The 25525-nt window shown below is 49.4% G+C and overlaps 3 protein-coding genes across 6 annotated transcripts; 2 read left to right on the top strand and 1 right to left on the bottom strand.

The window, feature by feature from the left end:
- Nucleotides 1-10: 10 nt before the first annotated feature.
- ZNF280D (zinc finger protein 280D) lies at nucleotides 11-14511 on the top strand. The gene is given in 23 exon segments (XM_032232810.1): nucleotides 11-1050; nucleotides 1053-1151; nucleotides 1549-1621; nucleotides 1703-2000; nucleotides 2317-2414; nucleotides 2879-3018; nucleotides 3288-3338; nucleotides 3341-3390; nucleotides 4071-4140; nucleotides 4143-4296; nucleotides 4763-4920; nucleotides 5571-5671; nucleotides 5791-5937; nucleotides 6390-6497; nucleotides 6499-6525; nucleotides 7227-7546; nucleotides 7708-7845; nucleotides 8382-8444; nucleotides 8679-8797; nucleotides 9132-9168; nucleotides 10534-10582; nucleotides 11352-11407; nucleotides 12135-14511. Coding segments are annotated over 23 exon segments (3936 nt in total). The 5' UTR covers nucleotides 11-995; the 3' UTR covers nucleotides 13660-14511.
- A 724-nt stretch (nucleotides 14512-15235) lies between these two features.
- MNS1 (meiosis specific nuclear structural 1) lies at nucleotides 15236-20281 on the top strand. The gene is made up of 9 exons (XM_032232803.1): nucleotides 15236-15593; nucleotides 15777-15904; nucleotides 16552-16654; nucleotides 17008-17237; nucleotides 18140-18356; nucleotides 18434-18541; nucleotides 18685-18942; nucleotides 19089-19214; nucleotides 19857-20281. The coding sequence occupies exons 1-9, from the start codon at nucleotides 15363-15365 to the stop codon at nucleotides 19953-19955; spliced, it is 1500 nt and encodes a 499-aa protein (XP_032088694.1). The 5' UTR covers nucleotides 15236-15362; the 3' UTR covers nucleotides 19956-20281.
- An 88-nt stretch (nucleotides 20282-20369) lies between these two features.
- On the bottom strand, nucleotides 20370-25438 carry TEX9 (testis expressed 9). Of its 4 annotated transcripts, none has more exons than XM_032232804.1 (11): nucleotides 24931-25438; nucleotides 24785-24848; nucleotides 24626-24708; nucleotides 24318-24390; nucleotides 23988-24073; nucleotides 23180-23343; nucleotides 22929-23011; nucleotides 22359-22532; nucleotides 21783-21917; nucleotides 21160-21294; nucleotides 20370-20663 (listed from the first exon to the last, which is right to left on the bottom strand). In XM_032232804.1, the coding sequence occupies exons 1-11, from the start codon at nucleotides 25014-25016 to the stop codon at nucleotides 20586-20588; spliced, it is 1161 nt and encodes a 386-aa protein (XP_032088695.1). In that variant the 5' UTR covers nucleotides 25017-25438; the 3' UTR covers nucleotides 20370-20585. The 4 variants fall into 4 exon arrangements, with proteins under 4 accessions (XP_032088695.1, XP_032088696.1, XP_032088698.1 ...); XM_032232805.1 differs by having other exon boundaries at nucleotides 23988-24070; XM_032232807.1 differs by having other exon boundaries at nucleotides 20372-20663; nucleotides 23988-24070; nucleotides 24345-24390; nucleotides 24931-25437.
- Nucleotides 25439-25525: the final 87 nt, after the last annotated feature.

Genomic DNA, 25525 nt, shown 5'->3' with positions numbered 1-25525 from the left:
GCCCTCCGCAGCGGCCCCGCGCAGTCCGGCAGGGGAGGGCGCCCTGGCGGCCCCGCCATCTTGGATGGAGCGCGGCCTCCTCCCTTGCCCCGAGCGGGCCTGGCAGGGCGGGGCGGCCGCCGGGGTGGTCGCGGCGCGCCTCTTTCCCCAGCAGGCCCGCTGGCGACGTAGAGCGGCCCCCCAGCTAGGCCTGGGACGGGCGGCCTCCGGGGCTCCCGGGTGGCTGGGCGGTGGGAGTGAGGGGGGCGGGGGAGTCGCAAGGGTCGGGGGCTCCGCCTCGCCCAGGCTGGAGCCCGGCTGGGAAGCCCGGAGAGTAAGGGAAGGTGCGGGGAAGCCTCGGCGGGGAGAGAAGGGGTTTGTCCGGGGAAGCCCCTTGGCGCTGGCTCCCCCGGGAGATGATGCTGGGCTAAAGGAGCAGGAAAGGCCGAGGCCCTGTTATCGGGAGCCCCTGCTCTCCCCCGAAGGGCTTTTGCTCTCTGAAGACGGTCCCCGCGGCCTCTTGGGATTTGCAATTCTGGGCCGCCGCGCCTTTCCTCCTGGGCGGGCTGAGGGCTTGTTCCCCAAGGCCACTGCCTGGTTCTTAGGCAATTCTTTGTCCTGGGGCGCCTGGGCCAGCCTGAAGTCGTGAGGAAATCTGGGTCCCTTCCTTCGGGGAGAGCTGGGCTGGGCCCAGGGAGAAGGGGCGGCTGGGGCTGGGCCAACCATCTGCCTGCTGCCTAAAGTATTGGGCTGGGTCTAATCCATGAAGGTCAGGGGCTTTTTGGAACCTCTGGGGCCACACTTGGTTAACGCATGTCGGCTGGGCAGAGGTAGAAAAAAATGGCCTTTGGGTTTCCTTTTGTGAAGATGCAGCTGTTCGCCTGGGCTGTAGGGTTCCTGAGCCCTTTCCTTGGCCTGCCCAAACCGCAGCTTTAAGCAAGGAGTGCGGCCGTGTCGTCTTTTCAGGGTAGAAGAGTCTGTTCCACCTGCTGCTTTTTTCTCTCTCTAGTTCCACAATGGCAGAGCTTTTCATGGAATGCGAAGAAGAAGAGCTTGAACCCTGGCAACAGAAAGCAAGCCCATTGTTGTTGACGATGATGACGAAGACGACGATGAGCCCATCTTTGTTGGGGAGTTCTTGAGCTCCAAACCAACCATACCTGTAAGGGACTGTTTTGAACTGGGGGGGGGGTGGCACGCACAAGGGAAAGAAGGGCAAGCTTCAAAAGTTAGTCATCACAGTCTGCTAGGGAGTTGCTAATAGGCTGATCAAGCTTAACTTGCACGTCTGCCCAAAATGGTTCCACTCCAAAACCCTGTTGAACTGGTAGGAATCATAGCGTAAATGTAATTTAGTTAAACTGGGATAATTGATTACAATGCTCTTGGATCCATTCTTGGAACAATTGCAACTTCCAGGAATGAGAAGACTGCAAACACTTTTTAAGACTTAGGGCAACTTCACAGGGAGATGTTACTTTCCTTCTTTAGGTACATATTGATAATTTCCCTTGAGCATATTTTCTTTCTCCTGTAATTTCTGAAAGCAGTAATGATCATTTTTAACAGATATATTGAACAGAGTTAACCCGAATTCATCAAGAATTGGAGTGCAGAATGGTGCCCCCATAAGAGGTATGATGTTCTCCAGCGATGCCAAGTGTTGAAGTCTCTGAACGCTTCTGAGTCTAACTGGTCTTTTCTTTCCTGGTTCTCACGGCAGTGCTGTGGCTGTTTCTCCGGGGTTTCACTCTTCGGGCAGACCCGCAACTAGTACCCTAGCCGTTCAGCCACAGCCACGCGTCAGCAGCATCTCGGGATCATCTCAGGTCTTGCAGAAGCCGCTTTCAGGATGTTCGTCACCGCAGGAAGGAGCTAAGTCTAGTGCTGGGATCTCCCAGCCCGTCAATATATCTGCCCCTCCCCAGTCCTTGTCACGGAATCTACATATTCCTGCGTCAGCCCAGTCTGCGTCCAGGCCGGTGGCCACCGTAACAGCACAGCCTGTTGCACTGAACCGGGTAGGTTTGGAGTTGCCCTATGGTGCCGGCAGCAAGAGTCCCCTGACCTGTGAGGGCTGCTGCTTGCTGTGTCCTGGAAATAGTTGTGTTCTGAGCACAGGGGGCAGTTGACACGGGGCAGGAGCACCGAGGATTCTGGGCCAGTTGGAGCCCCTCTGTGGGCCTTTGGAAATGGGGAAGGGCCCGACAGAAAGTGCATTTGCTGGCATAGAACCCTTAAAGGGTAAACTTGGCTCTGTGTGTGTGAATCTTTTGAAGAAAATCGCTGTAGAATCAAAGAGCCCCGTGGCTGAGCTCTTGAACACATCCTCCACAGGTGACCCCAGATAGAACTTCGGGCCTGACCTTTGGCGTAAGGCAGAATTCAGGAGGGTCACAATACCAGAGTGGATCACCCATGAAGACGGCGGGTTTGTCCAAATCAGGTTTTCATTTTGCTTGTGGTTTGATGCAAAAATGGGAGCTTAAAAAGCTAAATATTTAGTTGGGGGCTCTGGGGCCCTGGGTGCTTTCTGAGCTTGGTTGTTTTCTTGGAGATGTTTCATTAGCCAACTAGGAGGTAACTTGGAGTGCGGTTTGCTCATAGTCAGGGACCATCAAGTATTGTGCAAACACCTAAGGAAGGCTGGGCGGGAACCACGGAGGGACGCTCTTGATAGCAGTGACTTTGATATAAGGCATGGAGGGCCTTCCTAGTATGGCAGTCCTGCTGAACGAAGTGAGAAAAAAATGGCTTGGATGGCAGCGTGGGCTGTCTCTGTGGACCAATCTTATTATGCCTTTAGGGTCGCTTGGAGTAACCTGGCCTGGGGTTCGAGAGACTGAGGAGTAATTGGTTATGAAAAGCTACCAAAATTTAAATTTTAAAACATTTCTAGGATTGTCCAGCGTCCGTCCACTTCTGAAGCCAGTAGTATCACTCCCAAAAAGGCCAAGGCTAACGAAACGGGCTCTGAGAGTGAGTCCCCTCTCCTGTCCTCTGTTCAACCTCCAGATGACCTGGCTCTGCTTGAGAAAGGTAAGACTACCAAGAACACGCCGGATGTCTTCTTTGGGGAGAATCTTGTCCGAAGGGGTTTGAAAGACCATTCTGAAATACTTAGCAAGAAGGGTGGGGTGGGGGGAATCAAAGCTTGTGATCAAGGGAATCCACATAAGGGCTTCATTCACTCCCAGCGAACGGTCAAATGGCTTAAAGAATGCTTTTGGATAATGAATTTGACATATCTGTCTCATATATTCAAACACACATTAAATAACAACATATCCCATTTTATTTTTCCACAGATGTTGCTTCAAGTAATATTAAGAATGGAGCCCCTTTTCCACAGGCATGCCCAAATGTAATATTCATTTTAACCTTTTGGAGCCTTTAAAAAATCATATAAAGGTAAATATCTTCAGGATGGAAGTAAAATACAATTATAATGTTGAGTTATATATTTCTAAACGTAAAATCTGGACTATTTTATTCTGTTTTTGTATTCTTAGTATAGATTGGAAGGCGACTGTGTTTTCTTGTGGTTTCTCCCATTTGCCTGGCACAGATACCATTTAAAATAGCTTGTTTGGCTGCCACATTTTTGTTTGAGCTGAACCTGTGTCTCCATTCCAGTGAGAAAACGCCCACTAAATCCACTCTTACAAGTCACAGCCTAGACTGCTGCTGCAGCAGCTGAAATGAGGCTCAGAAGAGGTTGAAGAGTGGAAAACTCTATGCAACCTGGTGGGAGCTATGACTTCTGTGGGATTTTTCCTTCCTTCGTGTGGGGATTTTTTTCTCACATTGTCTTATGTTTGCTCCCTTAAGACTTACTGGTTGTCTTAATTTTCTGCCTGTTTTTCCCCAGAAGCAATTTCATTTCATGGTAGCATATTAATTTGCCATGAATTTAGGATTATCCGCATTTACAATAAACACTGGTGATATTCTTTCAATAGCCTTCTGAATTCAGATACCCGATTTTGCTAAAAGCTTGGGAAGGCATCTTGATTAGCTTCTTAGTGATTTCCCAACAATTCAGCAAACACTTTTTGTTCAAAATTTATGGTAGTTGTTGGTCTTTTCAGTATTGCTGTCCTGATATGGTGCACACCTTTCCGGGAATAACCAAAACGGACTGCTCAGGTCTGTCACCTAAATTGCTGAAGCAGAAAAGGGGAAATTGATCATGTTGGTTAATGACTTCTATTATGGCAAGCACGAAGGGAACCTCCAGCAAGTGCGCCAAGAGCAGAAGACCCACACGACCTTCAAGTGTGCCAGCTGCATGAAAGTCCTCAAAAGCAACATCAGGTATTTCTAGCCTGGCAGTGGCCCAGTTCTGACCTGAAGCTTTGGAGCAGCCGAAGCTTTGGGGGTTGCAGGCCTAAGCATTACTTTGCTTCTTCGGTGTCGGTGTTTATTTTTAATTTTAGCAGATCTGATTTTGCATTCCTTCAAATAGTTCTGCTAAATAAACCTCCTGACCTTTTTGGTTCATAACTGGAATCTTTTAAGTCCCTCCAGTTTTCATCTACTTCAAACGGATGAGTGATTGTGCCAACATGCTTTAATGTCCTATTTTTCTGGTACTTTGGGTTCTGCTCACCTGATAGAGGAATTAACCATTTACTTATGCAAAGGTTTCCCCTGGGGCCAGCAGCCAGAGGGGTATCCGTTGGAAACCATGTGCCAAACAGAAGGCTCTATCCCTCCTCGGTGTGTGGAATTAAAGGTTTCCCTTTAAAAACGTGCTTGAACTGTAAACTCTTCCTCCCAGATTTATGAACCACATGAAGCATCATTTGGAGCTCGAGAAGCAGAACAGTGAGAGCTGGGAAAGCCACACTACCTGCCAGCACTGCTACCGTCAGTTTCCTACTCCCTTTCAGCTGCAGTGCCACATCGAAAGCACCCACACGCCTCACGAGTCCTCCAGTGAGTTCTTCTGGGTGGGAGGGGCGGTGGGGAGGGGTGCGAGACAGTCCACAGACAAGGACCTTGGTAGACTTTGGGTTCAGAGGCTGAACCGAATCCGGAAGTTCTCAGCTGTCTGCCCATTGATGGAGAAAACAATAATATCAACTTCACCCCCAGACTTAACTAAAAAGTAAATACAGCTTCTGATGTGGATACGACAGTTCAAGTAATTAAAATAGTTAACCTGTCATATCTATGTCATAAATAATATTCATTAGTTTGCTTTCACTTAGAAGCAAAATTACAGATAGTAATTTGACTTATGGACACAATTGGGACCCGAATCTGGACTTCCCAGGGCCTCCCACCTATCAGAGACTGCCCACCTCTTTGCTGATCTAACTGCACAGCTTCTCCACTGCCTCCAGTCTCTGGGCCCTGCTGAAGGAATTTGGCTGTCCTCCATGCGTGGAAGGGAGCCCCTTCAGTGGGATGCAGGAACTGCAAAGAGGTTGCCAAGCACTCAAACTGCCCTCCTGGGACCAGTGGGGCCACATGGGCTATAAAGCACCCTTTCAGAGTCCTCGCAGAATCACAGACGCCAGTATGATGTCACTCCTGTGTTCTGTTTTTTTTAAAGTTCAGTTGATGCCTATTTTCTTTTTTAGCTATTTGCAAAATCTGTGAACTCTCTTTTGAAACTGAGCAAGTTCTGTTGCAGCATATGAAAGACAATCACAAGCCTGGGGAAATGCCTTATGTCTGCCAGGTACTCCCAACCCCCCTTCCCCCCCCCTCCCTTGTACATATGGTTAACTATGTTCCTTGTTCCTAAGAAGAGCCGTTAGAAGTAAATATTCCCCCCTCCCTCTTTATATTGATGTTTAGGTTTGCAATTACAGATCATCAGCATTTTCAGATGTGGAGAAACACTTCAGATCCATTCATGAAAACACAAAGAACCTGCTTTGCCCATTTTGCCTTAAAGTTATTAAAATTGGGGCACCTTACATGCACCATTTTATGAGACATCAGGTAACATTTGTAATCTTTAAGGAAGGTAAGTGGGGCCCAAAGAATTGTTAACCCCCACACCCGCCCCACAGAAGGGGCCGCCCAGCTGCCTCTCCTGCGCAGGGCCCTGTGGCTGCTGGCCGTCTTGCTTGAAACCCGCCCGGGAGACTTTTGGGCACAGCTAATGCAGGACAAAGCGCTGGTTATGGCCAAGGTGGAGAAGACTAAAGCGAAGGTCGAGAGATGAGAGGCTGTTGGGCTTTCCAACTCGGTGTGAATGTCTTTGAGATGAAATGCTGAATGTCCTTAAATCCCCTTTGTAGGCGTGGTTGCAAGTGGCCATGATTTAATACTTTCAGACCCTCTTGCAACGTTGCATTAGGTCCCTTGTGGATTCAGTGGTCTGTCTTCTTATTCTGGGATGAGCAACCAATGCTTCTACCCCCTCATTTCCCCCCCCCCTCTTTCTAAAGAAAAAAGGAATACATCGCTGTACCAAATGTAGACTCCAGTTCCTGACCTCCAAAGAAAAACTGGACCACAAATCTCAGCATCATCGGACATTCAAAAAGCCTGTGCAGTTTGGAGGGCTTGCCTCCAGGAACCAAAGTAAGTGGGTGGAGGGTGCGACGTGTGAATAGCTCAGGAAGGTCTTCCTTCTGCTTATCCAGGCGGTGCAGTCTTCAGCCAGGCTGTCAGCAGGGCTGCGGCCCGAGAGACCCCTTGGTACTCTCTGCTCTTAAGGATTCTTTGCCTGCGGCTCCTCCAGAGCAATGCCTGCTGCTTTTCTTCAGGATGACGGTGGTGGTGTCTCATGGAAGAAATAGTTTCGTTAAGTGGCTTTTCACTTGTCAATCGTGACATAAAAATCTCTGGATTCCTTTGGCCATGTCCATATCCTCCTTTTGGAGGCTTAGGCAGAACACAGATGCTTTGCGATGGTGTCTTGCTCCGGGTAGCTGATGGGAGATGTCGCTTGTCTTGTAGCAGGCTGGTGATTGGATTCTAGCTGCTTTTTGGTTTGACCGTGGGATCCAGCCTTGGAATCTGGCTGTCTGGGAGCGTCACATGAGAATGCTGAGCCCCCAGGAGAAGAGCCCGGGGAGGGTGGGGAAGAAAGAAACGGTTTCCTTTGATTCTTGCTCTGCTGAAATTGCACGGAGGCTGGTTGGGCGGAGACCCTGCGGCCTTGTGCTGGGGCTACTTTGCGTATTGAAAAAACAAGGATTGCCCAAATTCCTTTTGAAATCTGACGAGGCAGATCAGCTTTTGTGAGGCAGTGAAAACTGAAACGAAGTCTCCCATTCTAGGTCACAATTAGAGCCTCGTCTGGGTCTCTTCAACCTGCCTCTGTGACGACGTCTCCCGCCAGCACAAACACCTCCGCCTTGCTGTTGTCTCCTGGAACTAAAGCAGCAAACGGCAAAGCTCAGAACAAGCCGGCTGCCAGTTGCAAGGGAAAGGCCAAGCTGAAGCCGCTGAGCGTGCAGAAGAAGCTGCTCCCGGGGACAGACGGCAGCGGGGGAAGCAAGAACCACAGCGGCAGCAGCAGCAGCGGCAGCAGCGGCAGCAGCGGTGGCGGCAGCAAGAAAGCAAATAAGGTTGCAAATACAGCGCTAAATAACCTAAGGTAACTCTTCTCAGGGGTCGCTAGAAGCCTTGCAGCCCCTGGGGCTTCTGCAGGTCCACATGGCCTCCACCTCTGGCTCCACGGTTTAAGCTAAGCAAGTCTCACCCTAGCAGACATTACCTTACTCTTTGATAATTAATTGAGATGTTGGTTAACCTTAGGTGTCCCAGCATTCAAAAGTGCATTGAGTGTTACTCAGACATCCGGACTTTCGCAAGCCACTTCCCGTCGTATGTGCGCTGCAGTTTGTGCAGATACAGCACCAGTTGCAGTAAAGCTTACGTGAACCACATGATGGGGTAAGCGACCTTGAGTTCCAGTCCGGGCAAGGGAGACAGAAAGCCTTGAGATGGGAAGGGAAGGCTCCGTGCTGCCGGGCTTCCCCGCTTAGCCTTCCAGCTAGCAGCTTCTGCCTTGGTCGAGTTGGGTTGTTTAGCTACAGAATCTGCTGTTGCTCACAGTAAAATGAGCTGCCTTAATCCCTAAGTACGAACATTGACAAAGTAAAACCCCTCATTTCCCTGATTCCCTATATGGCTGCTGCTCCTGGATGAATTGCCCCAGATGCCCTGAAGCTGGTGGGGAAAAACACAGCTGGGGCTGTACTAGGATGCCAGGGAGGGAGGGAGGGAGCTGCTAGAATTTGTTCTCAAGTGAACCTGGGGTTGGGTTTCTTTTTTTTAAATTTCTTGTTAATTGCGATGGCACGGAATGTGGTTCTTTATAAAAGATGCAGCACACAAACCACGTGACTAGCTTTTTAAATGTATATTGTATGATAGAAACAAGTCGTTTTTATCAGGAATTCAATTTAAGGCACTCTGTTTCTTTGTAGCTTTCATAGTACTCGACAAACTAAAAGATTTTGGATTTATAAAACACATTCAGATGAACTGAGGTAACCATCTTCTAATTTTATTTTATTTAAGCACTGCACTTCTGGTAGTGTGCAGTGCCATTCTAACTGCTTCCCTGGGGGCAAAGCATCCTGCATGAGCAGTGCAAGACTGTTGGCCCGGGGGGGGGGGGGGGGGGGGCTTAGGGTTGTGGGGCAAGGAGGGGCCAACAGCTCTGTTGACCTCCGGGAGAGGAATTTGGAGAGCTGACCTCCTTCCAATGGCTTCCTCCCCAGGGGCACCACTGTGGTTTGTCTTAACTGTGATTTCTTGACGGATGATTCTGGCTTGGACAAGATGGCCACCCACCTTAATGAAAGCCAAACTCATAGCTGCCAAGTGATTGTAGAACATGGTAAGTGTTTCTGGGGCCTTGGCTTCAGTTGTTGCAATGACACACTGGTGTTACCGTGTTTCCCTGAAAATAAGACAGGTCTTATTTTCTTTTGACCTCCCCCCAATTAGCACTTGGCCTTATTTTCGGGGAGGTCTTATTATTTTTGAGGTGCAGGAGATGGTCACCTCATGGCTGCAGCTGTGTTGCAGTATTTTCAGGGAGGTCTTATTTTCAAGGGCGGGCTTCTTTTAGCGCATGCGCTCAAAAGCTCAATTGGGCTTATTATCCAGGGAGGTCTTATTTTCAGGAAAACAGGGTACCTTGAATATTGAATTCTCTTTTTCCCTTCTAGTTCCCGTGGATTGCTTCACTGCTGCTGCTGTTTCTGGGTGAGTTTTTGAAATTAATTGTTTGGTCAGCTGGGTGGATGTGAAGGTTTTCCACTTGTTCCTTATGTAGACAAAGGCTGTGGAAAAGCAAGTTTCGCTGTGCTCCTGATTAGATAAGCACATCTCTTTTTTCATGTTGTGTTAGCAAGCATGGGACCTCCCCTCTAATGGTGCTTAGGTTCCCTCCCTCTAATCTGGAAGTTTTGAAAATAGCTGGACCCAGGCCAATGCTATTTGTCCTCTGAAAGTAGTGGAGATGGCACAAATAGTGAGCGACGTCAGTGTTGGCAGATGCTTTGCATCCCAAGGCCTCACTGGCGAAGCCTCTCCTGGCCCACAAGTTGCACTGAGGTTTAATGAAGCGCTGGGGGCCGTTGGGTTTCACTTTTCACTGTATCAGCAGATACCCGGTATCGGCAATTTCTTTGAGCAAAAAGCCTTTGAAAAGTGAAATTGGGTTCCAGAAACTGATGAATGCACCTGGTTTTATAAAAGACACGCCTTTCTCACTATCCATGCAGAGGAATTAAAAATGAATCTTGGTGATGTGATAAGCTGTTTAGAAGCAATACATCTGAATAATATACAGCTAATCTAGGTTGGATTTGAAAATCTCTGCAGAAAAATCTCTGCTGCGAGTGACAAACGGAGGTCTTGCCTTTTGGGCCCAGAGCGTTCCAGAATAGCTGCCTTCTTTGGGCAAGATGCACTGATGGAGCTGAAGGCTCCCCCACTTCTTTTGGTTCACCTGTCACAAAGGTGTGGCGAGGAGGAGGCAGCCATTCCTTTCCACTTCCCTCAGCTCCTATTGTTCCTTCACAAGAGCTATAGACTAAGCAGATGAAGGGAGGAGCAGCCCTTGCCTGGCGTAGCAAAGAAGAACCTGAGATTGGCAAAAGCAGCCACACAGGCCCTGACCGAGGCGCTCTAGGCTGTCCCTTCCCTTGTCTTTCTTTGCTTCCGTGCTTCGCCTGAGCAGATGTCCTTGCAACGCTGTTCCACTGCAGGAGAACCTGCCCCAGAGAGACAAGGCGGAGGTGGTGAAGCCCCTCGCCTTAAAGGTGCAACTTTAGCAGGTCCTGCTTCTTGGGGAAAGGATGAACAAGGGAGCAGGTGTGGCTGGACATCCTTTCTGGTTTGAGCTTGCAATGGAGTGGGACACTCTTTAAGTGGGGTTACCAGGGAAGTGTCACCTTGACCAAACCACTGGCAAGAGACAAATAACAGGCAATTCCGTGGCAGTTCCGTGGCAGTTCCGTGCTTTTATGGGAAGTGGAAGAATCAAACAAGTACATGCTAGTGTGTTTTCATGTAGTTTTAGACATTATCAACATTAAAGCTAACCAGTGTTGTTTTGTCCTTTAGCCTAGCAAAGGATGCAGCATTGAACAACGAAATTGAAGAAAAATCAGAGGTAGTCCCTTTTTTTGTCTTAAAACTTTTGTGTGGCCATATCTATTGAAAGTTTTTAGTAGATGTTTAATTTCGGCCATAATGGTGACAAGGGCAATAATACACAGCTCTCAAATACAGTGTCCGTTTTCAATTTTTCAGATGAGAAGCTTTACAAATGGTAATCTTATTCTTAATAAGGAATTTTTAGAAAGCAGCCTTTTCGTTCTCTGTGCCAGTAGCACAATGTTCCATTAACATCTTTTAATGTGGAGGAAGAAAAACCTCCTCAGACCTGGCTGTAGTCCATTCGCCTCCTTAGAGAGGAGGAGGAGGAGGAGGGTGCAGGAGGGAGGGGGAAATTCCACCTCAGAAGGAAGCAGATAGGAAACAGCAGTGCTGAATGTAAAAATCCAGCCAGGAGCAGAATCTGGTACTACCTGTTGCCTAATCCGCTTGGGAGTGCGTCCCATCCCCCAGCCGCCCACCTTTTCTGTCGGTCCCAGTGCACCCTTGCTCTTTTCCCTCCCTCACCTGTCTGCTCCACCTGCTTTTCTCTCCTCTCGGAGTGGTTTCTTCCAGCTGGCTTACTTTATCTTGTGGCTGATGTAGATCGTTGGTGCCTCCACGCCTGCATGCTTTCTTCTTGTGGTGTTTCTGTGGCAATGCCGGTCGTTGGTCCCTCTGTCAGGGGTCCAGCTTCTGTGGGTTGCATTCGTTCATGGCATTAAATGTGGACCTTGAGGGAAAATACGACGCTCTGTGATATTGTGCTCTTTTTCTTTTTTTAGAAGCATTGGGTGCCCACCGTATGTGAAGAACAAGGGGAAGCATGCATTTCAGAAAGGTAAAAAGTCAGACCTTTCACAAACTAAAATGCGAATACGTTTCTGCCTGTTTAAATCATATGCGGGGAGTGTGGTGAAACGTAGGGCCATTGGTTCTTTGGACTGGGAGGCAGCAAAGTGCCTCTTCTCTCTGAATCGCACAACAGGTGGGAGACCCAGGGAAATAGGTGGTTGCTTTAAAGGTTGCGAGCAGTATCCTGCTCTTGGTCCCATGTGCTCCGGAGACCCCCCCCCTTCCCCAGCAGAGTTGTCACCTGGTCTTTAAGCAGGAACTGCAGGCCCAACAGGATCACCAGACTGTGCCACAGCCCCATCCAGAGCATGCCCTACTGAGACTCGAGAGAGGGCAGGTCCCGACTCCTCATCGTTGAGTTTGGGTCAGAACTGTCCAGCACAGGAAATCAGGAGCCAATGGAATTCAATGTGGTGGGACTTGGATCTCTTGTGAGCGCAATGGGTTTTACCCGCGAATGAATCTTGTCTGACCCCTTCCTCTCTCAGGCTCAGCCTGCTCACCTCATACATCTCCCAGCCTTCAGGCATTGAGCCAGCAGGGCAGGAGCATCACCTGCCTGGCCAGGGTGAGAATGACAGAGGAAGAGCCCTCTGACATTCTATACTGTAAAGATGGGGACATAGGACCCCTCCCCACAAACCCCCACAGGCTGAAGCAATTAGCATGTTTTATTATATTCATGTAATTAAAGTGCTTATATTGCTTTTCAGCCCGCAGATGAAGGGGTCTGTGAGAGAAACACATGCAGATCTTCCTGGAAAGGAGAACACTGACACTACTTTAGCTGCAGACAGTGAAGGAACTGAAAGGCCAGTTCCAGAAAATAGATTTAGTTCAGAGTTTGAAGCCTGCTCTAGGAGCCCTGCAATAAGAGGGGCTCTTGGGGGCCTTGAAAATCAGGAGGAAAGTGTGCCAGCGGCCAGGTGTGAAGGAAAACCATCTCTTCTTGAAGAAGACGACCCAGTTTCTGGCCCAGAACCTGAAGCAGCCTGCACAGAAGAAAGCAGCGCTACCAGCTCTGGGAAGCAAATGGAGGGTTACCTTTCCGATGTAGAAAAGGAAGGCCCTGTGTTGCTGTCAGCTGCGGCCACTTCAGAACCTCATAGCTGTTCCACAGATAGCAGCATAAAGGGTTCCGCACATCCAGAAAACCCCAGTCTTGTAGCTGCTAAAAGCAAAGCCAGTTTGCCAGTCCCAGAAGGTGCTTGCACTTCCGAATTGATAGGCAGTCCAAGTAAGGTGGGTCTTGCCGAAGACTGCTGCCCCCCGAGTCAGAATGACTTTGGCCCTCTGGCTGCTGAGCAGGACGGGAACACCACCGCTACAGAAAGCTCCTCTGGGTCGGAACTCCCAGCCAGTTCAAGCGACTCCACAGTGCCAGAAGCAGCAAGGGATGCCGATGCTACAAGAAACAATTGTGATGTTGGACTTTTAGTTTGCAAAGGTGAAAGAATAGAAGATGCTTTTTCTTCAGGGGACTCGGCTCATTCAGATGGTTCTGAAGATCTCGCAAGTGAAGGAGGCGAGGACAGAATTGAAGAGGGGGACAAAGCCATGTCTGTAACTGTACAATGTGGAGGAAGTATCTCTGAATTGGTTGGAGATGAATCCTCCATTGCTGAGCTTTGCACCTTTTCAAAAAACTCTCCAACTGGAATGGTGAGGGATCCTCTTGGAAACCCAGCTGCGGATGAGCATGAAGGAAGTCCCTCTTCGTCCGCTGTGAAAAACAGTACTATTCCAGAGTTGCAAGAAAATGTATTGGAGAGCTCTTGTGGAAAGGCAGTTTTTGACAAGCAAGGAGAAGCAGAACCAACCGAGCTTGAAAGCAATAAAAGCAGCGCTTGTTCAGAGTGGACAGGCTCTGACGTTCAGACAAAGGTGGCCAGTTTAGAGGAAGCTCAGCTGGCAGACGTGAACATGGATTCTACTCCGCTGGTATCCAATGAGGAAGAGGTCAGTTTTGAACAGTTCTTGCGAAGAAGGGGAGAGCCCGACTCTGCCCATTCCGATGCGAGCGAGCAAGGCAGCATTCACCTGGAGCCGTTGACTCCCTCCGAGGTGCTTGAGCACGAGGCCACTGAGATCTTGCAGCAAAAGGGAGGCGCCCCGGCCTCAGCCAAGAAAACCGGGCTCGGTTCTGAGCCGGCTGACCTTTCTTCTGGAGGCGGCAGCAGCCCAAACCAAGAGGACTTAACCAGTAACCAGGAGGAAGCCAACGATGAAACCAGCTGAAGGAGGACTTTGCCTTGACAACACAGATTATGAAATATGAAACAGGTGAGACGGGGTGCAGCTTGCCTGTTGCAAATTAGGTAGGCAGAGAGCCCAGAAGAAGACTGACTGTTTACAATATGTGAAGCCGGAGGAAAAGGTGTTACTGGATTCAAAGTAAGGGCTCTTACAGAAGCCACATTAAAAGGAAAACACCAGATTATGCACCAGAAGAACACTCAAAGGGAAATCCTGGACTGGGGGTTGCATTCTCATCCCATCAATGGCAACAGTTTGAGTACCTCTGGATCAGTGTGATCTTACAAGAGGCTGAGTTCACCTTAAAACTTTCAGTGAAAGTGGATGGTTATAAATATACTTGTGAGTTTCTCTGTGTGCCAGCAGAACAAAATTGTACATACCTGTGTAGCGAAGGTGGGCTGCGGCTCTTCCTTTGGGGCAGTCACTCTTTTATTCTTTCTGTTAACGGCAGGTCCAGAAAATAAAAAGTGGCTTGAAAGAAACGCTAAGCTAAAATGATGTAATCTGTTACCAAAAGGAGGAGGAATAAATTTGGAAGCATTTAAGTCAGATACTGAAGAGGGATTTTGGAACCAAATTTAAGTCAAACAAATGGAAAGGGTGGGGTGGGGTGGCATGAAAATCCTTGATATACTGTAGCTAGTGAAGGAATGTATAACATGATTTAATAGTTTGCATTTTCAATATTAACACGCTTAACTAAAATGCTGCTCTAAATCTTGTAGAAAGTGATTTTGAACCTTTGAAGTTTGTTTTTATGAACTTAAATGTTTTGAGTTTCCGTTAAGACACCAATGTACATATTTTGGAGTAAATATTTGCAAGAAATTACTACTGGTTTTGTTCCTTTTCATGTTTTTGAAACTGGCTATGGGAGGAGTCTCGGGTTCTATGCTTGCTCCCCAGAAGGAATGCATGTAGGAACTGCTTAAGCTGGGTACAGATGCATAGAAGGCACCACACATTCTGAGGCAGAGCTGCTTCCGTTCCCCTTCCAATGCCGGAGAGACTCCTTTGAGTAAATGTGAAGGAGATGCAGATCTTGTGAAAAGAGAAAGAGGCTGCTGGGAAGAGCCCGGTGCGCCTGAGAAAACTTCCTGGCAGCCTCCCTCTTCGTTCATTGGAAGGGTGGAAAAGGTTCCTGAGGTACAAATTTAAAAGCAATAGGACAAAGCCCGCATCGGAGCCACGGGCCGACGGAGCCACTGCAGGCCACGGCCGGCGGGCTGCAAAGGAGGGGAGGGGAGGGGAGGGGAGGGGGGCAGGGAATGCTGTCTGGGCGGCCGAGCAGAGGGGGAGGCGGGCAACGGGCAGCCTTGAGGCCGGGTGGGTGGTAGCACCTGCCGGGAGGCCGGAATCCCCCCGCCCTCGGTCGGCCGGGCCTCGCTCCCAGTCCTGCCGCGGGGCTCGGGGGCGGCCGAGCGCCGCAGCTGCTGCCGGACGGGCCGCGGCCTTCTCTTCGGGGCGCTTCCGGTCGAGCGAGGGGGACTCGCCCCCCCCCCCCCCCGTAGGCAGCGGGCGCGGTTGCCTGGCGACGCGGCGCGCTCACCCATCTGGCTTCCGCCGGAAGCGCGTCCGTTGCTAGGCAGCGCGGCGCCGGGGGAAAGTGGGCGCTGCGCTCGGTCCTCTGCCGCCGCCGCCCTTCCGCGCCTGTGGCCCGCAAAGGGCGGCTTCCCGCGGCCATGGCGCAGAAGCCGAGGCGACGGCAGCCCACCGCAGCGCAGCTGATGGACCGCAAGCAGCACGAGCTCTACTTCCAGCAGATGCGGGAGCTGGAGCACCGCAAGAAGCTGGAGCGCGTCCACCAGCTGGAGGTGATGTGGGAGGCCGAGGACCGCGTGCAGCAGAAGCGCGTCACGCGGCTGCTGCGGGAGGAGGAGCACGAGCAGCGCCTGGAGGAGGCCGTGCGCAAGGTGGGCGCGGGCGGACGCGGCGGGAAGGAGGGCGGCCTCCCCTGGTCGGCAGCGGGAGTCGCAGCCGGCTCTCCTCGCACCCCCCCGCCCCCCCCCCCCCCGTTTCATGGCTCCGCAAAGAGAAGCATCGGAGAATCGCAGACAAACATTCACTGAAATGTACGTGAATCTGTGTTTTGCCAGGCAGAAGAGAGCAAAAGGCTAAAAGACCTGGAACTGCAGCAGGAAGAAAAACTGGCAACTGAATTGGCAAGATTAAACCATGACAAACTTAAGGATGAAAAAATGAGGCAACAAATCAAAGAAAATAGGTATTTCCTTTACTGACCATTCTGTTGCTTGTGTTGTTTGAGGACCATCCTCCCGCTACATATGGAGGAGCAGACGTTGTTGCTGGGGCCCATCCAAGCATCTTTGGGAGCAGAGGGTGTGGATCAGAGAGAGTTTCTGCATGTGCAGAAAGTCTTCAGCTTATGAGCAGTTGATTAACAACAATTGAAAGAAACAATAGACTCTGAAATGCCGCTTTATGGCTTGTAAAAGCACTGTTGTGAAATGTCACAAGCGCAGACGCACACGATTGGACAGGGCTGCATTTACTAACAGTTGCAGTGTCCCATGATCATGACTGTGAGTTGCAAACTTCTTTGCTGTTTTTTGCCAATAACTGCCCATTTGGGAGACTAGGTGATTCTGACTTACCACCACATTGTCCACTTAGAGAAATGGTGGAAAAATTGGATTCAGTCACACAGGTACCTCAACTTATGACCAAAGTTCCAGCCCCAGTTGTCATAAATCAAGCATTGCCTGTAGCTCTCCTTAATTAGCTCACGCTCCAGCTGCTGCTGCTGCTGTTTCCCACCGTCATGCCATTCAGTGCCTTTTGTGCTAATTCTTTAGAGGGCTCTTGAATCAATAATCATTTCTGTGTTTTTTTTGGTCTGCTTGTTTCTAGTATTGAATTGCGGGAACTAGAGAGGAAACTGAAATCTGCATATATGAATAAAGAGAGGGCTGTTCAGATTGCTGAAAAAGAAGCTCTGAAATATGAAAAAATGGTAACTAGTTTTATGGAATAATTTTTGAACTTTTGATGAAATAAGTGTGAATGTTGGAAAACTGCAGAAAAAGTAGCTGGAGAAATATTTATAGGTCAATAAAGAATGCTGGTGCAATTACAGGTTGTTGACTGGAATGTGGGATGTTTTATATGCAGATGATGCTGTAATGTGTGAGAACCTGAATGATTTGTAGCAAATCTTAGATTTTGTGATACAGTAGAGATAACGGATCTGGAAACTAACTTCTCAGACAAACGTAGATGTACCTGACAAGGAAGATGGAGTGAATGATTGTAAGTTATAAGTAAGTAGGAGAAAAATAGAGCAAGTAGATGGATTTGTGCCAACAGAAGGAGGATGCAGATATCTACCGAGCAATGAAGGAAGAGCAAGAAAGAGCAGCCAACGCAGAGAATGCTGTTGAAACGAGACGCAATCAGGAGAAGTTGCTCTATCAGCAAGAACTGGAGAAACAGCTGGAGGAAGAGGAGAGGCGGAAGCAGGCTGCTTACAAGGAGTTCCTTAGAGAGAAGCTCTTGATTGATGAAATTGTGAGGAAGATCTATGAGGAAGATGAAAAGTTAAGTTTATATTACGTTAAACTTACTTGGCTGAACTACTTGTACTTCCTTTAGGATGAATTGGCCTGACAATTATAGTCAGTCCTTGATTTACAACCATTCATTTAATAACTATTGGAAGTAATGATAGCACTGAAAAATGAGTGATCACAATATCCCTGCAACTTATGATCAAGTTGCAGTGTGGCAACTGGTGTGTATTTATAGTTGCAACACGCAACTCGGGGAGCACGCGATTGCCAACTACAACCTTCTCGGGGGTCAGGATGTTCAACAAGCAAAGTCAGTGAAGGAAACCAGATTTGCTTAACAACTGTGGTTTTCTTAGTGGGTGTAGCAGTGACTCACTTTAACATCTGCATCACTTAGTGACAAAAGTCCCAGCCCCAATTTTCATAAGTCAAGAACTAATTGTAACACGCTGTGGGTTATCACACTCCCAAACAGGCAGCGGTTGAGTCTGCTTAAAGGCTCCCATCCCTGACCCCTTGGTCTGCAAAGGACCCTCCGGGCCTTGGGAGGGCCAGTAGTGCTTCCACCCATTCCCTCACTTGCACGAGGCTTCTCAGAAACCTTTGGGCCAATTACTTCACAGGGGAGAAAGCTTGGACCGTCTTTTAAGGCTGTTGGCCCCTTCCATGGCTGGGTGGGGCCACATTGAAAGGTTCTCATACCATTCATCTTTAGTTGTGATCCCTTCTTGTGGCCACAAGAAGCAGTGGGACCTCTGGAAGATAGAAGTATGGCAATCTGCCATGTGCCCATGCCAATGCATGCAGCTGGGAAACTTTAAATTGCTCACAGAAGAGGGGACAATTCAGAAGGGAGGGTGACCAAGCTCTCAGTATAGGTTGTCAGGCTCCTCCGTGTGCGTTACTGAAGCTTTGCACGTTTCCCGTAGGGCAAGACAAGACAGACTAGAAAAAAAGAGAACCACACAGAAATTCATTGAAGAATTCAAAAAAGACCAGGCCATGCGGAGGAGACGGCAGCGTGAAGAGATGGAAGAGGAAAACCAGAAGATCATGGAATTTGCTAACATGTGGCAGGAGAGAGAAGACAACCGAATGGCAAAGATTCATGAAAATGAGGAGAAAAAAAGAAAGCTCCAGCAAATGGTATTGACATTGCCGTTCTGTCCCTCAGATTTGGTTGGGTGGGAGCTGCCTAAACTTGTCTTTCCTCTTGCTTGTAGCTTACAGAAGTTCTGAAAAAAGAGCAGCAGGAGCGAGAGGAACTTGAGCAAATCCGAGCTGAGCTGCACTTTGAAGAACAGGCTGAGACAGAGAGGAAGAAGGAGATGGTAAATGCTTTTGGCTCAAGCCTGATTGAGCCAGGGGGCTCGGGGGGGGGGGGGGGCAGCAAGGAAAGGGGGATGCCCGAGCCCTGCTCTTCTGGCTGAGGGCACAAAAGATGGTTGGAGATGAGCTTTTGTTCCATGTGCAGGAAGAGCTGGAGAAGAGGATCAGGCAGCGCCTAGAGCTCCGCGGCGCCTATGAAGAACAGCTGGCTTCAAGGAAGATGCTGCTGCAGGCCTTGAAGGAAGAGGAGGAGGCCTTTGGCCAGGCCCTATTAGCCAAATTTGCAGAAGACGACCGTATTGAGCAGATGAATGCTCAGAAGCGAAGAATGAAGCAACTGGAACACAGGAGAGAGGTGGAGAAGCTGATCCAAGAGCGACGCAAACAGGTCATCGCAGACAAGGTAAAGTGAATTCTAGAACTGAGGAACTCTGGCATTTGAGTACAGATTGCAGCCTGTATTAAGAGCAGCGGCTGATCATTTGTCAGCCAAAGCACGAAACTGCTTTTGAAGTGAAAAAGTTACACGCTTCAATTTTACTACCATAGGAACATGAACTAGAAGAAAGACAAATAGAAGAGAGGAGGAGAGGAATCGTTGCTGACATTATTGAGGAAGAGCGGCAGAAGCTTCTTAAAGAGCATGCAGTTAAACTGCTGGGGTATCTTCCACGGGTAAGTCGAGGCAGCCTAATGACTAAGTGGGGGGCTTGCTTGGACCAGAACTGTGACCGGCTGGGCATCAGGCCCCAGCAGGAAGAGTGCAGGCGAGTTTTCTGATGCCTCTACTTTTTCCTCCTGGTGAGGAGGAGGAGATTATATCCTTCCTCCAGCTGCGACTCCGCATTCTCATATGAGGAATTAAGATGGCCCAAAGATTTTAAATGTCGTGGGGTCACCCAAACCCTACAGTCCTGCACCCACGCTGGGTTCAGTTGCCCTGAAGTGGCTAAATGGTTACAGAGCATTTTCAGCAATCTTTCCGTGGGTTTCCACTCTCTCGTTGCACTGGATCTGTAGAGCAGATCCTGCAGGGGGGCCTGTGGCAGCTGAAACCAGAAGTGGCTGGACTGCTTTGTACCTGATTAGAGTTGACTTTTGAAAGGGGATTTGTGATAAAGTGGCAGAATCTCTTTTAGTTCTCCTTTGTTTGAAAAAGTTGGATATTTACAACAAGGATGAACTGTTGGGAGGGATTTACATTTAAAAGGAAAGGAAAAAAGGGGCCATTTTGTTTGATTGTTTTAAAAAGCTGTGGAGTTAAGTAGCAATTTTGAAAACAGTTCTGATGATGTTGAACTTTTTCCTTCTGTTCAGGGAATCCTTAAAGATGAGCGGGATGTTCATATGCTTGGAGAAGAGTTCCGGCAAGCTTACCAAAAGAGGCCAGGGGGCGGGCTCTCAGAAGGCACCTGAGTTTTCCTTGCTTCACCTGAAGAGCCCACCCAGCAGTCATCCCACCCTACAGACAGCATTCGCTACAGACTTTTTAACAAATGACTTTTATATGGATCAATTACTTCTTTGACTAGAGCTCGAGTTCTCTTTGAAGACAGATTGATAATTCCAAGCATTAGAAGCATTTCTAACAAATTGGATTCTGCTTTGCTTAGTTAGCGATTTAAAGCAAAGCAAAAAAACACGCAGGTAGCTTTTTTTCAGTACTGCAGCTTTCATTTCTCCAATTAGCTGCTATTTTTATACAATGTACTATTACATCTGTTCTATTAACTGAAAAATGTTCAATTATTTGCTGTAGTTATATTTTGAAAAAAATCCTTTATAAAGCTACTTCCAATAATAAGCGTGAGCATCCAAATTATTTTTATAGTCTAGAAGTTTAATGACAGCTATCAATTAAAAGAGTTGGCAAAGAGTTAGATTAACCCTAAGTGATGGAGAATGAGAAAAGAGCTATTAGCAAAAACATTGGTGGGAAGAAGCCAATAGCGTAAAGCATATACTGTGCCTCCCCCGCCCCCCCCCCCCCGAAAAAGGTGTGGTTCAATTTCACTCTTCTGTAGAGGGGGGATGCTGTGTATTGAATTAAGAGTTGCCCCACTCCAGAGCCTTCATAAATTCCTCTTCAGTAAAAGAGAGCATCTTGGCAGATTCAATGTGCATCTAGGGGGGAAAGAAGATTTTTATTCAAGAAATGTTTCTTTCACCTCCAACAGAGGTTTTGCGCATTCTCTTTCAATATCTGAAAAATAATTTGAGAAATGCATTTCTTGTAACGTTAACACACACACACACGTATATTTTTGACTGACTTGGCAACCCCTGTTGAATGATCATCCAAAGACAGAAACCGGTTTCCACCTCTCAGCGAGCATTATCTTGAGATGGCTCAAACATGAAGGACGGCCAAAAGGAACCCACCTGAAACTCTGGTATGTCCTTTGGGATTTGAGATGGGGATTAAAACTGATTTTGGAGATCTTGGAACATCTTTGATTCCTTCCCCACCCCTCACCTCCCCTGCATGGATTTACTCTATGACCCAGTTCATTATTGCTTTTTAACCCAGAGACTAAATTTCAGTCAAACCAAATAATGAATTATGCTGCACCCTTAATTTTAATCCAATTAAAGTTACTAATAGCATAGGGAAGCTTGCCTTTTGTCTTTTTAAAATGTCGATAAGTTTTAATTGCTTCTTGAAACCTGCCACTAGCTCCTCTTTTTGTTTCTCCAGTCTCTTATTTTCAATTTTTAGTTCTTCAAGCTTTTTATGCTCTTGGTTGACCACATCCTAGCACACAAGGAAGGATACAGAAACTGTTACATCATTAGGAATACAGTCCTTGGTGGGCACATCTGAAGGAGAGGGCAAATGCCATCCACAATCGACAAGACTCAGCAGTACTGCGCAGTCATAAGCTCCCATAATTTCCTAACCAAACCCCACGTGCAGTCGATATGCCTTGAAAGGTCTGTGATTCTGTCACCAGGAGAAAGACGGATTACAATGCGTGCGCTTGCAGAATTACTTCATTTTAGAACTGATATTGAATGCATTGCTTGGAACAGATAGGAAAAGACCATACAGCAAATTAGAATAAAAAGGAAGGAAGCTATTTAGCTTTATCCTATTCGATAGTTGATATGAGAAAAAAATGGGACGATGTTTCCCGAGCAGTTAGTTGAAAAAGACCGATGAGGAAGGGGAAGGGGGCTATCCTAGGCTGGGGGGGGGGGGGCCTCCCAAATTCACATTTCTTGCTAATGCACACCCCCTACCTTGTTACTTTGCTTGAGTTTATTCAGCTCCATTTTGTATTTCTCAGCTTCCTCAAGAGCTCGGTTCAAGCGAATGTCCGTCGTGCTCTGGGTTGCCGCAGCTTGTTTTTGTGCTCGCTTCAGATTCTCCAGTTCCTGTTGCATCAAATTAAAACATGGCCAAAAGCCTCCCTTGGCTTCAGCAGAGGAGTTGCCCTCTGGTGCGGCGGCAGCAGGAAGGAGAGCCGCAACATCCAGCCCTGTCTGCCAGTCAGAGGGACAGAGGTGGTGGCAGCAGTGGCACCTCCCCTGCCTCCTTCTGAGGGATAACTTCCCACAAACATTAACAGCACTTTTTTACAAACAAGGTAGAGGAGCTTTCCACGGTGAGGATGCTCTACATCTATTCATTTCTATTTCTTCTTACCTGCTTCAGTTCTGGGACATTCATACCAGATAATTTATGTGTCTTTGGATCAACTTCTTGTGAGCCATTAGAACTTCATCAAATCACGATTAAATAAATCAAAGCTTAGCCCGACGTGAGCAATGCCACCCCCTCCTAAGGAAGGCGAGAGGTCGAAATGGCTCTGTTACCTTTTCCAGCGTGGAGAGTTTCTGCTGCAGAGCCTCGCTTTTTCGGGAGGCTTCCTCTGATAGCAGTTTGTACTTTTCTGCCTGGGACTGGTGAAGGCTGGCTGCACGTTGCAGCCGGCCACGTTCTTCTTCAATCTCCTTAAGACGGCTGCTCAAATTTTCATTCTCTCCTTCCTGCAGGCCCAAAATTAAGAGCCACAAGAGAGTTGGAGCCTGTTGGGTTGATGCTATGTTTCTTCTCTGCAACTTTATCTCCCCCCCCCCCCCCCCCGAATTCCAACTTTAGATCAAAACTTCAAAAACAAGCCCACCCCCCGTTTGGGTGGTGGTCGTTGGTGCTCAGAGACATTCTCCCCGGAGACACATTTGTTGTTTTCCTCAGTTCTTTTTCTTCTGGGACATCCCTCCAACTTCCCTACCAGGCCTTTCCTCACTCTCCTATGTTCTGCGAGGAAAACCCGGCCTCTCATGAGGAAGTTGTGAATGTGAACGTGCAGAGGACTTGGGAAATGTGAAATAGATACCTTCATGTTGTGGACCACCAAGCACAATCCATGGCTTAACACAAACCTTCTTGCTGCATTCTTGCCCAACGGCGTCCAGCTCCTCTTGCATCACACGCAGCTTTGCCTTTAGGAACCGGATCTGGGCCTCTGCAAGTTGGCAACAACTCCATATGACAATCCAGCTTATGTGGGATCTCTAATTCTGGAGCCCATCTTATGGTAACCCATTTTAAGCCACCCTGAAAAAAACATTTGGGTGGCAGATTACGGGAGAATTAATGAAAGCAAAACGTGCCAGCAAACAGCCTCACTCGCCTGCTCCAAGTTCACACCCTGTACTTGGGATAAGATTATCTTCCAGATCAGGCAGGTTTCCTTCTTCCAGCTGTCCTTCAATTTTCCCAATTAGTTTTGTCAGGGAGCATCCTGGAGCAGCAACATCGGTATTGCTTGGGTCAACCTGTAATCTTGATTTTGTACTGGAAAGTTGAAAGTAATGTGAACCCAAATGTCTAGGAAACTAAAAACAAGACTGCATACTTGTGGGTATTTGACCCAATATAAGTAAACATTCTCTACTCGTAGAACAGCATTTGTACAAAACATTACAATAAAACATAGACGCATATTAAAATTGTAACACGGAGCTAATCATCAGTTTGAAATGATTTCAACCTCCTCTTTTAAATCCAGAATCATGTGCCAGCTAAGAAGATTGAATAATGTTTTGCAATCTTTTTACACAGCTACATGCCAACAACAACAACAAAAAACAGGCAGCAGTCCAACAAGTATGAGCAAGTGAGGAGATTCCATGAAGCTCCCTATTCAGAGATAGAGACGATCTAGAAAAGGTAGACCTATCCCTCCCCTCCAGCATTTAAAGCTCCTCCCTCCCTGTGTAAAAGGGGAATTTCCCCAGACTTGGAGTGAGGGCCTCAGAGATGGACACGGCTCTTTTGACCTAACTGCCCAGGCAGTGCTTGGCTGCCTTGTGTCCTTTTGAGGCTGCTGGATAGAAATAACTGAATTCAACTATAAGCATCCCATTATGAAAGCTGCAAGATCCCCAAAGCTGCCAATGCGGATCCTGCTTTATGCTCAACTATACCCCCTATACCACCTTAAGAGAGGCCTTTTCCCTTTTCTTCCAGTCAGTGGCCGGTTTCGAATTGTAGGTGCAGTGCTGGCTTTCTTCTTGGGAAGCTGCTAAAGAGAAGTCAGAAAAGCCACTCTAGGTCCTTGGTCGGCATGCTGAAAGTTCATTTAAAAGAGGCTATTTAAAGCAGCTATTAAAAGCAAGGGCTCATTCGGACACTGGGGTTCAGCCTTAAGGACAGAATGTGCAGTTTGTTGTCCAGGTGGTTTGCTGGGGGGGGTGGGGGGGACGCACAAGATGTGGCTGGGCTAAAAGCCATCCATCTTCCCCCCCACAAGGGAAGGGCTGACTTACTGTAAAAGGGAAATTCTGTTCCGGTACCTTGTTCTGTGCAAAAGAAACCGCTGGTTCAGGAGAATTTATATCCCTGGAAAGAAGCAGCAGAGAGGAGCAGATCGCCATAAAATTCAGGTTTTATTCAGGCCAATGAAGGAAGGGAAGCTGCTGCCGCCGCCTCCTCTCCTTGCCGCCAGCCCGGAGGCCTCCGCCGCCTTTTTTGCCTGCAGCCGGTAGGGAAACGGGGGCGGGGAACTGGAGGGGCTCGGGCGAGGCTAAGCCCGGCGGAGGGGGTCTCCACAGAAGCCTGGCGAGGGGCTCCTCACCTCTCCTTGGCCGCCGCCGCCTCCTCCTCCGGCGCGTCCCCGCGGGCCGAGACGGGCCTGGCCAGGGCCTCCCGTCGGTCCCTCTGCAGAAGGGAGGGCAGCCGTCAGAACCGCCCCTCCGGCCGCCAGAGCCCCCGGAGCCCCCGCCGCCGCGCTCACCATCAGCTCCTCCGCCTGGCGCATCACCGCCGCCGCCTTCGCCTCCAGCGCCGCGTTCAGCCGCCTGCAACGGGACGGGGCGGTCACGGCGGGCCTTGCGCCTCCCCCCCCCCCCACCGAAGCCCCGGCGCCTCCCCCCCCCCTACCTGTACTCCTCCTCGCGGGCCAGGAGGGGGGCGGCGCTGCGAGGCCGGGCCGGCTGCTCCCCCGAGGGCTCCCCGGCCGCCGCCATGGCCCACCGTCGCTAGGCAACCGCGCCGCTGCCGGCCTGCTCGCTCGCCGGGCCCTGGGAGTGGCCGTCCGCCGGCTCGCCCCTCCCGTCCCCTGACTCGGCTCCCGCGCTGCCCCCGGAGGTGCCCGGGCGGAGAGCGCCGCTTCCCTCGAACGCGGCCGGAGGGGGCCTCGGGGGTCTTCTAGTGCAGCCCCCCGAAGGCCCCCAGTGAGCGACGGCCACGGAGTCTGCGGGAAGCCGCCGCCCCGCCGATGGAGGGTCCGCACGGCTACTGGCGAATCCTCCGCCGGGAAGGGGCCTCGCGGCGCTCCGGGACCCTCGCGCGGGGTGGGGGTGGGGGTGGGGGGGGGGGGACACGCCGCTTTGCTTTCCGCGCCGGACAGCCGGAGGACGCGCGCGCTCCCTCCGCTGGCCCCGCCCCCGCCCCGCCCCCTCGGCGGCCCAGGCGGCGGGGGCGCGCGCGGCTCTCCCTGCCGCTCCGGCCTCGGCCAGCGGGCGGCGCTGCGGCG

Source organism: Thamnophis elegans, chromosome 16 (assembly GCF_009769535.1).
Source record: "Thamnophis elegans isolate rThaEle1 chromosome 16, rThaEle1.pri, whole genome shotgun sequence".
NCBI lineage: Eukaryota > Metazoa > Chordata > Lepidosauria > Squamata > Colubridae > Thamnophis > Thamnophis elegans.
The sequence above is the reverse complement of the archived record's forward strand: the minus strand, read 5'-3'. Positions and strand labels throughout refer to the sequence as shown.

Excerpts from the sequence above, each read along its gene's own strand:
- MNS1 (XM_032232803.1), top strand. The coding sequence starts at position 15,363 with ATGGCGCAGAAGCCGAGGCGACGGCAGCCCACCGCAGCGCAGCTGATG. Across the intron at positions 15,594-15,776 it reads TGGAGGAGGCCGTGCGCAAG|GCAGAAGAGAGCAAAAGGCT; the intron begins GTGGGCGCGGGC and ends GTGTTTTGCCAG. Across the intron at positions 18,943-19,088 it reads AACAGGTCATCGCAGACAAG|GAACATGAACTAGAAGAAAG; the intron begins GTAAAGTGAATT and ends TTACTACCATAG.
- TEX9 (XM_032232804.1), bottom strand. The coding sequence starts at position 25,016 with ATGGCGGCGGCCGGGGAGCCCTCGGGGGAGCAGCCGGCCCGGCCTCGC. Across the intron at positions 24,849-24,930 it reads GCCCGCGAGGAGGAGTACAG|GCGGCTGAACGCGGCGCTGG; the intron begins GTAGGGGGGGGG and ends GTCCCGTTGCAG. Across the intron at positions 23,344-23,987 it reads GGGAAAAGGCCTCTCTTAAG|TACAAAATCAAGATTACAGG; the intron begins GTGGTATAGGGG and ends TCAACTTTCCAG.